General features: G+C 39.7%; 1 protein-coding gene across 1 annotated transcript in view; it reads right to left on the bottom strand.

Annotated features, from left to right (window-relative positions):
• Positions 1 to 14,494, bottom strand: part of LOC104558373 (transmembrane 9 superfamily member 2) — a 31,563-nt gene extending 17,069 nt beyond the window's left edge. The window contains exons 1-9 of the mRNA XM_062006694.1: positions 14,241 to 14,494; positions 13,651 to 13,718; positions 12,752 to 12,845; positions 10,971 to 11,098; positions 10,610 to 10,739; positions 7,805 to 7,932; positions 5,398 to 5,509; positions 2,828 to 2,907; positions 1,842 to 1,950 (exon numbers count right to left, since the gene is read on the bottom strand). Of these exons, the coding sequence (XP_061862678.1) occupies positions 1,842 to 1,950; positions 2,828 to 2,907; positions 5,398 to 5,509; positions 7,805 to 7,932; positions 10,610 to 10,739; positions 10,971 to 11,098; positions 12,752 to 12,845; positions 13,651 to 13,718; positions 14,241 to 14,357 (966 nt within the window). The 5' untranslated portion in view covers positions 14,358 to 14,494. The remainder of the gene's footprint in view (positions 1 to 1,841; positions 1,951 to 2,827; positions 2,908 to 5,397; positions 5,510 to 7,804; positions 7,933 to 10,609; positions 10,740 to 10,970; positions 11,099 to 12,751; positions 12,846 to 13,650; positions 13,719 to 14,240) is intronic.
• Positions 14,495 to 15,585: the final 1,091 nt, after the last annotated feature.

Here is a 15,585-nt window from a genome sequence, read left to right as displayed (position 1 = left end):
TTAGCTGGATGTTAAATGTACACCCTATGAGCACAATCACTGGTTTGTGCATTGATCTCTTTTCAACTAGTCACCAGCATTCCCTAAGCATGAGACACTAATTTGCTTCACTGCAGCTTCCTCAGCCCAGGTTCTCTTTTGCACAATTATTTCACACCTTTTAAAATCATCTCCTTGAACTGCAACAGATCTTTAAATCTCTTAAAACTGGCAAAAAAAAAAAAAGCGTGGGTTTTTTTGAAAGTCACACCTATCACTGCTGTTATCCATAAAAACTAATCAAGCTTCTACAAGTCTTGCTCTTTATCACATTAGGAATGACCAACTAATAAAGATAACACAGTATAAGATATTGAACATAATTTAATTGAGAGATCAAACAGGAGCTTCACAAGAACAATCAGTTAAAGGACGTGGAAAAATTCTTCCACTTTAATTACTGTCTGGCTTTGCACTACCAAAAGATAATAAATATCAAAACCACAAAGAAGAACAAAAGTGCTTTCAGATGTTTTAGTTTCAATATGAAACATTTTTGTGCATTTTAAAGTATTTCTTTATGCAGATAGACAGTAACAACAATGAAAATTCAAACCTTTGTAGTATCTGACATTATTGCCCATCTCTGGCTCACAGATAGCACTTTTACCAATGAGGAAGAGGAATTTTGACTCAGACAGTCACCTGGTCAACTGGTCGAGTCTCTAACTCAACATCAGTTGTCTTTCACCAAGGCAGCAAGCCATCATAGACAGGGACCTGTCCCTTTCACATTTTAAGGTCACAAATTCCTGAAGAACTCACAACAGGTTCAGTCCCAGAGCAATAAGCTTCAGGCACTACATTGGGTCAGACAAACCAGACTCAGTTTGAGACAGTGACCACCAGAATTTTATTTTTTTAAAAAAATTTACCATTTACACACTCCAAGCAGTTCAAGCACAGATATAAGAAGCTGAGACAAACTATGTGACTCCTCTACACTTTCCAACTACAGAAAAACAGACACCATCAATTTGTATTAGTCTGTGTTAATCAGAATCTCTCTTGTAACATTTAGCAAGACAACTACTGATCTTCACACCAGCTTCGCTCCAATATTGCCCATTAGTTTAATTTTTCATCTTTTTTGTAATAATCACCTGGTATACTTTCTTTTTAAAATATGTTGCTTTATGAAACCGTGTATCATCTCAGGTTGCCAGTCTCAGAACCACTCAATGCTGGAAGGGACCTCTTGGAGGTTATCTTGTCCAACCCCCTTCTCAAACAGGGGCACCAAAAGCAGGTTATCCAGAACCATGTCCAGATGCCTTTTCAGTATCTCTAAGGATAAATAATACACTGGCTGCTCAGGTCAGTGTCATATCAGCAGCTACACATCCAGAATGACTCCATAATGCAACCATAGAACTCAGAAGCAACAGCCACATCATGATGGTGAACCAATGCCAGAACACTTAAATGCCTGCACTGTGTCTTGTGCCTGTTTGGTACACTGTGAAAATATTTATTAAAAAGAGGCTTTCCTTGATTTAGACCTTGCAACAAAAGAGACATTTCAACTATGAATTTCTTCAGCATCAAAAAGCTTCTGTGAATCCCTCCACACGCTTCTAAAACCTGAAGCCTTGCTTACTACAAGTTCATCAAATGATACTGGAAGGGTGGTGGTTTAGTCCTGGCTGAACAATAACCAAATCACACAGTTACTCATTCCTCCCTCCTTAGCAGGATGGGGAGGAGAATCAAGAGAGTATCATAAGGTTATATCCAAAACTAATTGACAGATATCATTGCCAGAAAAACATGCTCATGTAAAAGGTGTAAGTCTTACTCACAGAAGAATCAATCTGGTTGTATCTCGCAATGTCTTTATGAAGAGTCCTCAGAATGATCATAGCCACCATGCCAGACAAGAAGAGAACAATTACGAGGGAATTCATTATGCTGTTGAAAAAGAAAAAGTTAAGCTTTCAATCCACTGCTTCATGTTTCAGGAGATGTACTACAATTCATGTCATATATACAATTCAAGTCAGAGGAACAGCCTTAGATGTTCAGACTTTGCTGAAGTCATTCAGAGAAGATGAACTGTTTTAAGTTGTGTACCTTTATGATTTAGGAGACAGAAGTGAGTATTTCATGACATATTTTTCATTCTCAAGACAGTTACATTTTGCTGTTCTTTATTTTCCTCCTTAGGTGGCTCAGATGTAATTTCCCTAGAAACGGCTACAGCTCTTAAAGCAGACTTTGTCTATCAACCAATGAAATCTACAGCACGACATTTAATCTTTTGTGGAGAGGCATTTAATCAGGTTAGCCTTTTCAAACACTTTATATTGCAAAACTTTAACATTTTAACCTAAAATTATCTACTGTGTGGTACAGAGGGGAAATAAGCTTTTCATATACATCTTTTACTCATAAAAAAGTTATTTTTTTACTGTAAGCAGCTGCTGAGTACAACACACAGTACACATATGTACCTCTCACTTGGCAGCTAGAGGAAGCCAGACGGTAATAAGAACAACACATTGCAGAGCAGCAACGTCTCAAAAGTTCTACAGAATAGAGATGATAAAGTAAAACTGCTTTCCTTTTGGACACTACTGGTGCATTCCTCTGCTGAAATACAATACTACAGTTGCTCCCAAGAAACAGATTGATAAAAGTTACTTCATATATGGAAATGATAAAGTCTTCTTGCCTAAAAACTAATAGACTTTGTTCTACCATAGCAGAAATACATACTCCAGAAGCACAAACAAGAAATCTTTGTACTCCCCTGTAACATCATTCACCGACTAAATGCAAATCTTACCTAAACCACTGGATGTTTGTATGTGGCATGGACTCCAAAATATAGTCCCATCTGGAAGCCCACTTAATATTATTCTTTTCCTATAAAGAAATTAAATGGCAATTAACAGAAACAAGTAAGTTTGTTGTAGCATCTGAGAAGGAATAAGCACACCAAATCTCTTCCACAAACCTTCCATTCAGGCATTAATATCCAAGCTTGGTATCAACCCTGGATGTTAGACCTCCCTCTTGCATTAATTCATCTCTTGAGCCTCCCACACAGTATCTTGTTTATTGAAATCTCCTATCCACATCTTCTACCTTCAAATGAGGCTTCACTAAGCCTCATCTTTCCATAATTCGGTATGTAGCTGCCTGCAGCTCCCAAATGCATGCTGAAAAACAATCATGTCATAACCACAAGATACTCCCAGCATAGCACACTCATCTTGAAACTTCAACTTTGTTAAACATACTCAATGAATATGTTTCTAGTTTCCCTTGGAATTCTTCTGTTGCATCATCTTTAATGCATTTAGCACAGGCTTCCTTGTTCCCTGCCATAATGTTGTCTGATACAGACTGTTTTCCACTCTGACTCCTGGCAGACAACTTTCATTTCCTAATACGGCCGTGAAGGATGTAAGAAAAATAAATCATTCAGCAACTTTCACCTTTGAAAGATGCCTCCATTTTCTTCTATGTCCTCCTCTAAACACTTCATGTGAGAGCCATACAGGTGATGATTCTTCCTGAGCCCCAAACATTATCCTCTACAGCTTATCTCATGGAATGTACGCCTGTTGCCCTGCTACCAAATTCCATCTCCTGACTGGCACAAAGTTCTGCTGTACTTCCTCATTTATGCACCAGGTGTTAAGTCTGTACAGCTGATTCTCAAAATGTAGACTGTCACCATCCTAGAATTTTTAAGAACTGATTCCTCTTCTGGATCAAGAGCATAGAACAATGAAGAACTGCATCAGCACAACAAGGTGGCTAAAATTGCCATAACTTGCACTTTACCAGCACTATCAGCAGTTGATTAGTAGTTCATAGCTAGTTAGGAAAGACTTTCAGAAGTGTGATTTTTTTCAAGTTTGTTACTTTGTATCAAACTGCTCACACCCTTATGTTCTTGTACACTTGTGTACTAAACATTACAGGCACAATCACACCTACATTTCACATACACAGAAATAAGCACCTTGCTTATTTCAATGAATTAAAGCAGACATCATAGCTTTCTCATCAGAAGATAGCTGTCATATTAGCAAGGACCATAAAACAAGTGATGTATTTTACTGCTTTATGTACTCAGGATTACTGAAACAAGTGTTATATTTAAAAATACTTTTCATTAACATGTACTCCCCTTTAAAGTTATTTTGAAACCACAACTAAAAAGTAAAATGTATCAGCTATTATTTCAAGGCTAATGGATAACAGAGAAAACACACAGTTTGGAAGCGCCTGGTGACTCAGGTATGCTGAGTGCCATCTGGAGGAAGTGCCTGAATCCAGGGCAGCTAAGCCTCACCTCCTCTACGCCTAGAAGAAGGGAGTAGGTAGCCCAAACATATAACACATTGCCTGGTTAGTCATGCAGAGTTCACATTGCAATTCTGAACTGCAATTTATCATAAAGATTTAAACACAAATGTTAATAGACTGGAGGCTTGTTCATGTACTAAAATTAGAGCATCTAAGGAGGACTGAATGCCTCGAGGGAAAAGTAACAAGATATAGAGCCTTGCACCTCAAGGTCATTGGTTCAAATCAAATTCAATTTGGTAGAATGAAAGCTGTTACCGTGTGACGGCTGCTCAACTGCCTGTACAAAACAAGCTGGTGGTCTCCAGCCAAATGCTGTAAGATTGGTGTCTTATGTGCAAAAAACAGTCATGCTTTTGGGACAGACTGGAACCAAGGTACCGTGGTCTGAAGCAGCTTGAATCAAATTATTCTCACTCTCACAAGAGGCTCACTTTCCACGCTGGGGTAAAGACCTAGTAGCAAGAAAGCCTAACTTTTTCCCACCTAAGTCGTAACAGGCTGAATAAAGCATTAAGAGTATGGTAAACATTAGCATATAAACTCTAAGAGATTAATGGTCATCTACTAAAAAAAAAGACTAGTGAATAAAAGCAATACAAACGGAGATAAAAACTGCAACTTTCACTAAAAAAAAAAAAAGCCAGCTTACAACATGCCAAAAAGCTGCATTTAGCACAAAAGTGTCTTCAAATATGATGTAAACATTTATTCAACATGAAGCCCTCAGAACCCTGACTGAACTCTGAAAGCACAGTGCATACCTCAAGGAAGACCATTCTTGCAGTTATTCAATCTACTACCCTTCTGTCAGTAATAAAATCGGACAAAAAAGAGCCTTAATTTATACATTCCAAGTGTCACTTGAACTACAGTAATAGAAAAGTAACAGGTCTTGGGAAAACTGCTTTACAAGACCATCCTTATGGAATTTAGACTGCTGTAATCCAGTTATGGCTATTAGTAAATTATCCAGTTGTTTCTATTTCATTCTTTTGGGGAATTACATATCCACATAACAGATTCAATACTTACTTCAAATGTCACAGAGTAAGTGTAGATCAAATTCAGTTTACTGTTGAAGTCTCCAGGAATCTCCATAGGTGGACCTTCACAACTTAAGTTGTTCTCATCCGTATGTTTGTAGCTAAGGAAAAAAAAAAAAAAAGTTAAAAGTTGCATATGCTCTGCAGGATGAATGTTCACAAACTCTTTTCTAAAATAATTAAAGCAAGTTTCTATTTAGTAAAAAAAAAAAACCCAAACAAGGACAGCTGTGTGTATCGTTTTGTAGCAGCTCTTCAACATCTTTGATAACCTACTTTTCTCTTCTTCTACCAACAAAGGTCAAAGATCTTTATGTATTTTTATTAATACATATGTTAATAGCCAGAGATGAGAAAAATAAAATCCTAAGGTATCATTATTCAGAATTTCTGTAACAGCCTTAAAGCCACACCAGAACAAACATTAGTTCTCAAAAGCACTTGTGCCGAGAGCTAAAAACTCCACAGAAAGCATTTGAGGGATCTGGAGCTTGGATCACTATCCTACATTCAGTTAACACCTGTTCACACTTCCAGGCATTTGAGAACATTACAGGTAAAGTTGTTTGCTAAGCATGTAGGAGACAAAAATTGCAGGCTCTGAAGGTCAGGAGATGCAGTTTCACTCTACCTACTTTTCTGCCATGATTAGAATGAAGCCCTAGTCCCAAGTTAAAATGTCACTTGGTCAACTGAGCTGCAAAATCTGGATATCTTCACCCTATAAGACAGTAAGTTTTAACACAAAACACCCCTTCTCTGCCATCGGACTTCTCTTCCACATTTTAACACGACTGCATTATTGGTGAGGGACTTAACCTCAGTGTGTGCTCATCAGTAACGAAGACAATTTCTGAGGAATCTCTCACAAGTTCTCACTTTACCTGCAGTTTCTTAGGGAGAAGAGTGCTGATTTTATTTTGGTGGATTTAGGTATGGTTTTATTTATTTATTACTATTATTTTTTATACAGGAGCAAAAGAAATTTTAAGGGAAGCTTTTCATTTTCCACTCCTATACAAGGTCTAATTTCACCTCTCATCAGTCTCTGTAGTACCTTAGTACTGCAGCTACAAAAGCATGAAATCAAAGAAACCTTAAGGTTTGATTGATTTCGCTCTTCTGAACCTCCTCTAACACTGGAAAATAGCCTCCTTCTCATACTCTCATGGGCAAGTAGTATTTACCTAATTTAGAGAAACAATTGTACTTTACATCCATTATTACACATCAACAGGGAAGTCAAGCTGCAAGATAAGAACTCTGATGAAAGGCCTAGGGTGCTCTAATCACATATATTTCCCATCAGGAGAGTTTTTAGGTTGATGCCAAGCACCAGGCCAGAAAGACAAAATAAAGGTTATGTGCAACCCAATCATGCCCCCTCGTGGTCTGCACTACTAGGGAAAAGGCAAAGTCTCATTTTTTAACCATTCAGGATGCAACTGACAAAGCATAGATCAAAAATGGAGACACTTGGTAGAATCTTCTTGCCACCATCTCAGAGCAGATGTAAGTGGAAGAAATACACTTGCATAGCAAGTCTAATACACTAAAAACACACTATGCTGTTGCAACAGGAAAGAAGTACACCTGAAGCTATGGTGATATAAGAATGTACTTTACTCTTGCAGAAAACAGGGAAGAGTTTAACTAAAAACAAAGCAACGTATTTTGAAATGTTATAAGTGGATTGCAGTTTTTAAATGTAAGTATGAACTGTGCATGAACAGACTGACAATAGACTGAAGTAATTGTTTCTGACCTCTGAATTGTTGCATCTCCTCTCTGGTAAACACAGAAGCTAGGAAGCTACTGTTTAAGAAAATTTTAGTCTTCCTAGGAAATGAGTCCTGATCACCTGCTGTTCTGAATACCAGTATTAACTTGGTATTTCACCTATACCACAGCACTCAAATTAACATAGGAAAAAGTCCATTCACCTCTACAAATAGTGTACATACACACAAAGTCCATTTGGGAGACAGTGCATCAATAAGAAGAGAGATGACACAGGAAACTGCTGCACAGTTAAAGAATGTTTCTCAACGTATCTGAAAACATGTCTTTTAAAAGAAAGTAATGCACATCCAGATAGCAATCAATAGAAACATGAGAAAGCTTCTGTTGTTTGTCTCAGGTTGCAAGAGTCTGCTAAGTCATTTTTACATCGGGAAGGCCTTTGGGGAACATCTTAAAAGCAAAGCTAAATGACACAGTCATGGAACTGATCTTTGTAAATACAGTTCCAGCCATGAACCAGCATATAGAAAGCTTTATCCGAAGTCAGAATAACCAGTTCCTCAGAACATACTGACAACATTTATCATTTCTAAGCTTGCAACTACTGTTAGGATTCCCTAGCACTCGAATTTGCTGCTTTAATGCACAATTACCTTTGTGGTCTCAGTCTTGCCATCACCAGTCTTGCACCAGGCCAGTTTTCATCCTTCCCACTATGGTACATGATTGTTATGTCAACGTGGTTGAAGAGGTAGAAAGTGTTCTTCTTGTTAAACTCTGACTGCACAAAATAGCATCAAAGAGATTGAGAAACTTCTCCAACAGGAGAGGGCGCAAGCAGTCAAGAACTTTAAATTGAGACTACTGTCCAAGGAAGGTACAAGAAAGAAGGGGGAAATCCTTCAGCATTGATTTATTTTTTATATACATATATAAAATGTTTTTTCTATAGATTATATTGTGTTATATAAATCCACATAAAGTATCACATCTGTGTTACTAGTAAAATTTAAGTTTATTTGACATCATTTTTGTATATACCACAAAAAGCTGCCAAAACAAGTTCAAAGACACATTTATTCAAGGTACAAGCAATTCAGGTTCACCATCTCTCTCGCACCTTCCTGGTACATAGTCCAGCTAGCAAAGCTCACAAACCTGGTTCTGCTTCAAAAAACTAATCTTTCACCCTCAGAGCTATCCTGCTTTGTTAACTCCATCCTTCCAGAATTTGGAAATATGAAAAACTACACAAAGCTCAGGTGGTAACACAGTCAATTAAGTTTACTATGATTTACCTCAACACTGACACTGTCTAAAAAACCTTAATTTGAACTAGGGCGTAATCATGACAGACTGTTAGTTGAGCATTCAAGCACAAAAATTCCTTTGTGTATACTAGCCATTTTCCAATTGCTATGTGTTTCTGTCCCTTGTCTCCTCCCTGCAAAATAAGAAGACGTCTTGCACTAAATTTATCTACATTCCTCTTCTTTCACTATGACTAATATTCACACTGGGAAAAGACAAGAATTATGCCTGTGTTCTACCACTAATCTCATCTTTAGGTACTTATTTTTTCATTTCCAAAGCACCAGTTAAAGGGACAAAATAGCTCACCAGATGCATAAATGGAAGGATGACCTGTAGCCGTGCCTTTGTATGGTAACAAATTCTTTCCTGAACCCATTTTTGAAGAGGTAATTACATCTGCTGGAGTTTGGGTATACTTCCAAAAGACAATGACATTCCACAACTCAGTGCAGAGATTACAGTCACTATCATACATCTGGGCTGGAAGAGCCCTTAGAAGATCATCTAGTGCCAATTCCCCTGCCATGGGCAAGGGCACCTGCCACTACACCAGGCTGTTCAAAGTCCCATCCAATCTGACCTTCAGCACTTCCAGAAACAGGGCAGCCACTACCTCTCCAGGCACCTTGTATCAGTGTCTCACCAACCTCACAGGTAAGAGCTTCCTCCTAATATGTAATCTAAATCTCAGTTTCAAGCCGTTACCCTTGTACTGTTACTATACACCCTTGTAAAAGTCCCTCTCTGGCTTTCTTGTTGGCCCCTTTCAGTACTGGAAGGTCTCCCTAGAGACTTCTCCAGGATAGACAACCCCAACTCTCTCAGCCTGTCTCCAAAGGAGAGGTGCTGATCATTTGTATGGTCCTCCCCTGGACTCAGTCCAACAGGCCCATGTCCTTCTTACATTAGAGGCCACAAAGCAGAACACAGTTCTCCAGGTAGGGAGTACATCCTTCTAGCACTATACCATACAACAATCTCATCACAATTAGAATTCTCAGATCAAAACTGAAACTGAGTCACACTGGCACACTGGCAGAGCATCCACACCACAGCTAGCACACACAGTTTGCACAGCACTTCATGGATACACAGTAAACACTCCCTAAGCACTCACTAGGAAATTCAAGCATGGATGCCTATGTGTGAAGGCCTCTCTATAATAAAAAACAACTTTTCATTGAAGTTGCTGACTTTGCTACAACTGTTTCCCACGTACCACATAGCTTCCAATGCAACATATACCAGTATCAATTTAGCACAAAAACAATCTCCTATACAAAGTAAGAAAGTCCAACACCTAACTCAAACAGGCTATTCAATTCACAGACCATTTTCAATAGTATAGGAAGTCAGAGGAGTAACTGAGTTGGAAGGTGACTGTAGACAATAAACTGAACGTGCATGACACATGTATCATTGCAAGAAGCATCAGACCTGTTGAATACAAATAAATTGACTGCACTGCATACAAGCAGTAAGTGACCTGGCAGAACAGTCATAGCAGAGAGCTCTCTTCTTAGCAAAATGAGCATGTCTCTCATCCCAGGAGAGAGAAAACCATATCACTATTATCTGTAACTGTACTAGTTCAACATGGAACTCCCAGGATGGCTGACACATTTAAAATTGCTGTCAATATAACTCTTTCTCTGTCACAGCTGTGTTTGTTATCTTCCAGCCATCTGGGAAAACCCTGACACATTTAACTTGTAAACTGTGCTAGACGTAACTTTTGCAACTAGAACACAGTGCTCATTTCTAGGTCTTGACTAGAAAGTTTCTATCTGAGATCAATAAAAGATGATGTTGTACACAGATACAGAGTGAAGAAAGAATCAATAGGTTTAAGAATGAACAGATATAAACTTTCAGAAAAAAACTTGATTTTCTAAGTCTTTTAGACATCAACAGAGTTGTTTATCTGTACTGTCCAAAAGATTTATGGGAAATTTTTTTTTGGAGAGTTGTATTAGTGAAACACTGCATGTAGAAGTAGCATTCAGCTTTGGCAATACCCACATTCTGAACATTAACCATGTTTACAAAAGTATGTGTTCCTTCTTAGGAAAAGAAAGCTTAAAAATACAACTGTAAATGAAATTACATCTGCTGTACTAAGAAAAAAGTGTTCCACCACTTACATTTATAACACAAGCATCTTTAACTCTGCCATCTGGAGTAACAAAACATCCTATTGGAAACCCTGGATTACAGTACTTTTGGCCATCTTCCACATCATAGCACCACGTTACAGGCATGTTATCAATAATCCTAGACAGAAAACAGCAAAGAACATATGTTCAGAAAAAGATACATCTTATTTCACATCGACGTTCAACATTCATGTAATGCACAGAGTTTTCAGTAGTACCCACAAGATGAACAGTTGAGGACAACTATCACATAGAAGGAAGAAAACAACCACTAAGAACATAGATAAAAACGTAAAAAACAAAAAGCAGAAGAAAAACACTCTAAGCTCAAGCACACATCTCAGCTTACCAGTGATGTTGATAATTCAACTGCATTCCTTTCTTCAAAAAAGCCAGTTTGCTTTTATCAGCACTGTTTCCTGGGTCATATGATCTTGTACAAACCTTCTTGCACGTTTCTTGCTTTTTAAAAGTGAACTGTTCAAAAAGCACAAAAAAGAAGAATTTGTTTTCCTTCAAAAATCTTCTATATATTTTTTTCAGGTAAAGCTGATTTTTTTTTGAGATACTTCACTTCCTTGCTATAAAAGTTTGTAAAGACAGAATTCCCCATACAACAGCTTTAACTTAAATGTCAAAATTTATGTATATGCAGCACAACCAACCTTTCACACTGCTAAAAACCTCTTCAATACCCCAGACAAAATACCTCCAGATAAACCTTAAGGACTTCAATTTTAAAATTAGTAGAAAGCATACTGCTTCTTTACTTTTTACCTGTTTTATTTTGGTAATTTCATCATCTACTAAACTAGACTTTTAACTACACCCTTTTTGAATGTTTCCCGTTAATTTTAGCTGCTATTCCCCATGATGACTAAGTTTTACACGAGGCTGCCAAAATTGCAATAAGTTGCACAACATCTAAGTTTCGAGTGCAGACACCGCGTAATACAAACATGCTCGTATTTGTATGTCAAACTTCTGTTCTACTTCAGTTAGAATTTACCTGTTACTGAGCTAACATACTTAAAATGTGAACATTATCAAGGCCTAAGTGCTAACTAATAACAGCATTTTTAATTATTGTTGTGTGCATCTAAACAAGTAACAGGCACAATACTTAATCCCTTCAACGGGTATCCAAATGACCCATCATGCTACACATTTAAAAGCTTCTTGTGGCCAGCAGTCATTAGATTTAAAATTACATTAGCTCATAATCAAAGAAAATGAGGCTTGCAGGAGTAATTTACACAAGGGAGGAGACATTGTGTCCTTGACAGTCCTATGAACAGATGTGACAAGGTCCCGACTGACTGAGCAGTAGTAGACTCAAACTGCCACTTACTGTTCTGACGGAGATTTGGATTATCTCGGAACCCTCACATATAAACACAGACCAACTTCACCAGAAAATCCCAGGCTGGACACTGTACTTCAACAGCATACAGCTTTCAAGCATTAAGAGCCAGTGTTTGACCATAGCTGTATTACTGCTAATAATTTTCCCAAGTTGATAATACAACTTGATAAAGATACTACACTTGGTCATTACTAATGCAGGGCATAAGAAAGAAAAATATTACATACCTCATCTACAAAATACTTCCAGACATTTATTTTACAGCAGGTTGCAAGTGACATGTATCAACAATGAAAAAACTGGTTTTAGGCAACAGATGCTAAGTGTGTACAAGCAGGGGAAAGCTGTGAGTACATCCCAATATAACTTTCCCTTCCCACTCTAGAAGTTGCCCAATAGTACATGAAACAGTTCCTGAACCACCAGTTTACAGGCTCCAATATTACATTAAAAAACTAATATTTTCAGATTGTTGTACACCCAACTGTTAAAGAGCTGCTTAAGATACAGTTTATGGACATTTATATCACTGAGAAACATGAAAGATGAGTGATTACAGGCTCAGCTTCCTAACTTTAATTAGCCACCCTATGATGCCTTTGGGGTGGGAGAGATTTTGGTTTTTATTATATGAACACTATAAAGCCTGCATTGAAAAAAACCAAAAGAATCACACAACCATCAAATCTTCAGCTGTGTCTATGGGTTACAGTCATCAAAATGACAGTTATCACATTTAAATAGGATCAACTTCAAGGGATAACCTTATATGGAGATGATGCTATTCTCTCCCCAAATAGCACTTGTCCAAGATTTTCCGAGGGTCTTTTCTCCTCCGTATCTTGACAGAAGTCAAAACTGGAAAAAAAGTGGAAAATATTACCTTTATATTTTTATTTACTAATGTAACCATTCTGGATCTTCATTATTTAAACAAGGGTAGTATTAGGTTATGAAATAAAACCCAAAAGTCACTTATTTTTGGTGACTTAAGTACTTTTCCTCAAGAAGTCATTGTAACTTCATTGGCTTTCATAAAGTTTAATGCAAATGGAGACATCCTGGGCTTTTCAAGCTAGTCTCTTGTCTTACTGCAACTGTCATACTGCAGAAGGCAAGACCTAAACACCTGTAAGTTTCTCACTTCTGTATGCCCAACAGCAAGACTGCAAATCATATTGTGTATTATTGCTTTACATGCCTACAAATATCTGCAAAAGCAGGTAATAGTTTTCACAGATAAGAATCAAAACCCACAACAATTAGATGCAGAACTTTGATGGAAAAAGGAAAACTAACAATATTGCTTCTTCCACTGTCTTCTAGTTGCGATAAACAGGGAAGACAAAGCTTCTGCACTTCCTAGATTTGAGTAACAGGAAGAACTTTCAAAAATACCATCAATATAGTACTCAGCTCGAAAAAAATGCACCTTTATCTTTAACAATAACAGAAGATGGGCGGGAGGCACAGGTGTGGCACTCATCCTTTCCACCCGCTGTATTTCATTCCTGCCACTGGGCACTGGATTTACTCCTCCATTCCTATATCCAAAACACTGCGTACAAGAAACATACATACTATATCAGGAAATGCATCACTGCACTGAGAAGTGAAAACAGGCTTCGCAAACGCTTCTGGAAGTTTGTTGCAATGTACTTACGCATCATACTCATATGGCAGAACCGATTCAACCGAGTCCAGTCTGTTCACGAAGAGCTCGATTAGTGACTGAAACAAGGAAGAGCAGAAGGAGAAACAGTATGAAAACAGAGACCCGAAAACCCCAAACGTGCTGCCGACACGGAACACAAGGTTGGCTGGCAAGCACCCTTAGAAGTTTCAGAGCTCGCCATCCCACGGCGGAGTTACCACAGACTTCTGACAGGCCCCGACTGCAACCGCGGTGCTGGGCCACGGCAGAACCAAGCGCCCTCAGTCGCGCCGCCGCCCCGGGAGGCTGCAACAAGGCACGAAACACCGGCGAAGGGCTCTACCAGCACTCACGAGCAAGTTCAGCGGGAAAATGGGAGGTTTTCACCGTAAAAAACACTAGGTGAGCCAAGGAAAAGGGAGCTGCGGGCTGCTGGCTCCCCGGCAAAGGTTGCCACCTGAGGGAAGACGCCCGGGGCCCGCACGCAGTGTGGAGGGGGATACTCGGCGGCCCCCCCCGCTCCTGCGGACACCCCGAGCAGGGCCCGCCGCGGAGAGGGACGGACCGCCCGTGTGGGACCCGTCCGTGAGGGCTCTCACCTTGCAGCCCTCGCTCTCCTCGCCTTCCTCACAGAAGCTGACGGGCGCCAAGCCGGGCAGGTAGAAGGCGGCGCAGAGAGGTGCCACCAGCACGAGTCCGGCCGCCAGCAGCCTCATCTTCCAGCCTGAAGAGGCGAAGGTACCATGAGCTCAAGCTGCAGCCCCGACTCCTCCGGCCAGCGCCTTGCGGAGGCGGCCTCGACCGAGGCGGAGGCCGGTGGTGGCGGCGGCGTCGCAATCGCACTGGGGGCGCGGCGCCTGCGCGGTGCGGCGGTGAGGAGCCGGGCGCCATCTTGAGGCAGGGCACCCTGAGGTACGGCACCGGTTCGCTTCCCGGAGACTGCCGTTGGCTCCGGCACGTTTGGGCGGGCTGTTGCCTCTCTCCTGGTGGTGAGGTGATTTCCCTTATTCTTGCCTTTCAGGCTTCCCTCAGTCGTTTTTCCCAAAGTCACCTGTGATGGCACCTATGAGACCTCTCTTCAGGTTTTAGCCCCCAGCACAGCAGAAAAAGACTAATATTGGATTTTATTAGCTCAGAAAGGAGGCATGAAAATCCAAGATTTTGTATTTCAACCTTTAACTGTAATCTTGCAGCTTTTTAGATTTACATTTGGTGATTTTTTTAATGTCTGGTTCAGCAGTTTGTAATGTTTGCAGACCATGGGATGCAGGCCAGGTCATGGTGTCCTGTGGTTCCTTGCTGGCAATGGCAGGAGCAACATTCAGGGACAGCTGCAAAACCTAAGAAGGATGAGTACAAGTGATGGCTGCAAGCTGAGCTCAATGATACCATGGCAAGACAAGTATTTACTGTTGGCTAAGACATTGCATTAAAGGGATTGCTTGTCAATACCAGCTAGACAACACCTCCATCTTCCTCTCTGTATTTCCCATTTAGGCAAGCTGTTGCCACTCTGGTTTACAACCTGTGACATTACATTTGCATTATCCCTGGGAAATCTCCATGTCCAATAACTCTACAGAACTCATCAAGCAGTAGTGAGTCTCCCTTACTGTAGGACAGCACCAGGCAAAAGCAGAAAGAATAAAAGGTGCATAATAATGGCTTGTGTATTCTCAGCTGAGCCTGGAAAATTTGAGTTGTCATTTAAGGCAGTTATGTCTTAGGGACCTGTGATCCACCTTGTATTGCTAAACTGAAAGGGCTCAAATTAGATCCCAAACAAGTGTTTTAGGAGACACACATTAGGGAATTCCAGTTTATAAATGGCTGACAAAGTCAGTGCTGGAAACAATTATTTTGTGCTGCTCTCACCCACTTTAAGTTTTAAAAAGGAAAAATGCTAAATTTTTATAAATACCTATCAACTGACAGAAGCCATAG

Source organism: Colius striatus, chromosome 13 (genome assembly GCF_028858725.1).
Source record: "Colius striatus isolate bColStr4 chromosome 13, bColStr4.1.hap1, whole genome shotgun sequence".
In the NCBI taxonomy this organism is placed as follows: Eukaryota; Metazoa; Chordata; class Aves; order Coliiformes; family Coliidae; genus Colius; species Colius striatus.
The sequence above is the reverse complement of the archived record's forward strand: the minus strand, read 5'-3'. Positions and strand labels throughout refer to the sequence as shown.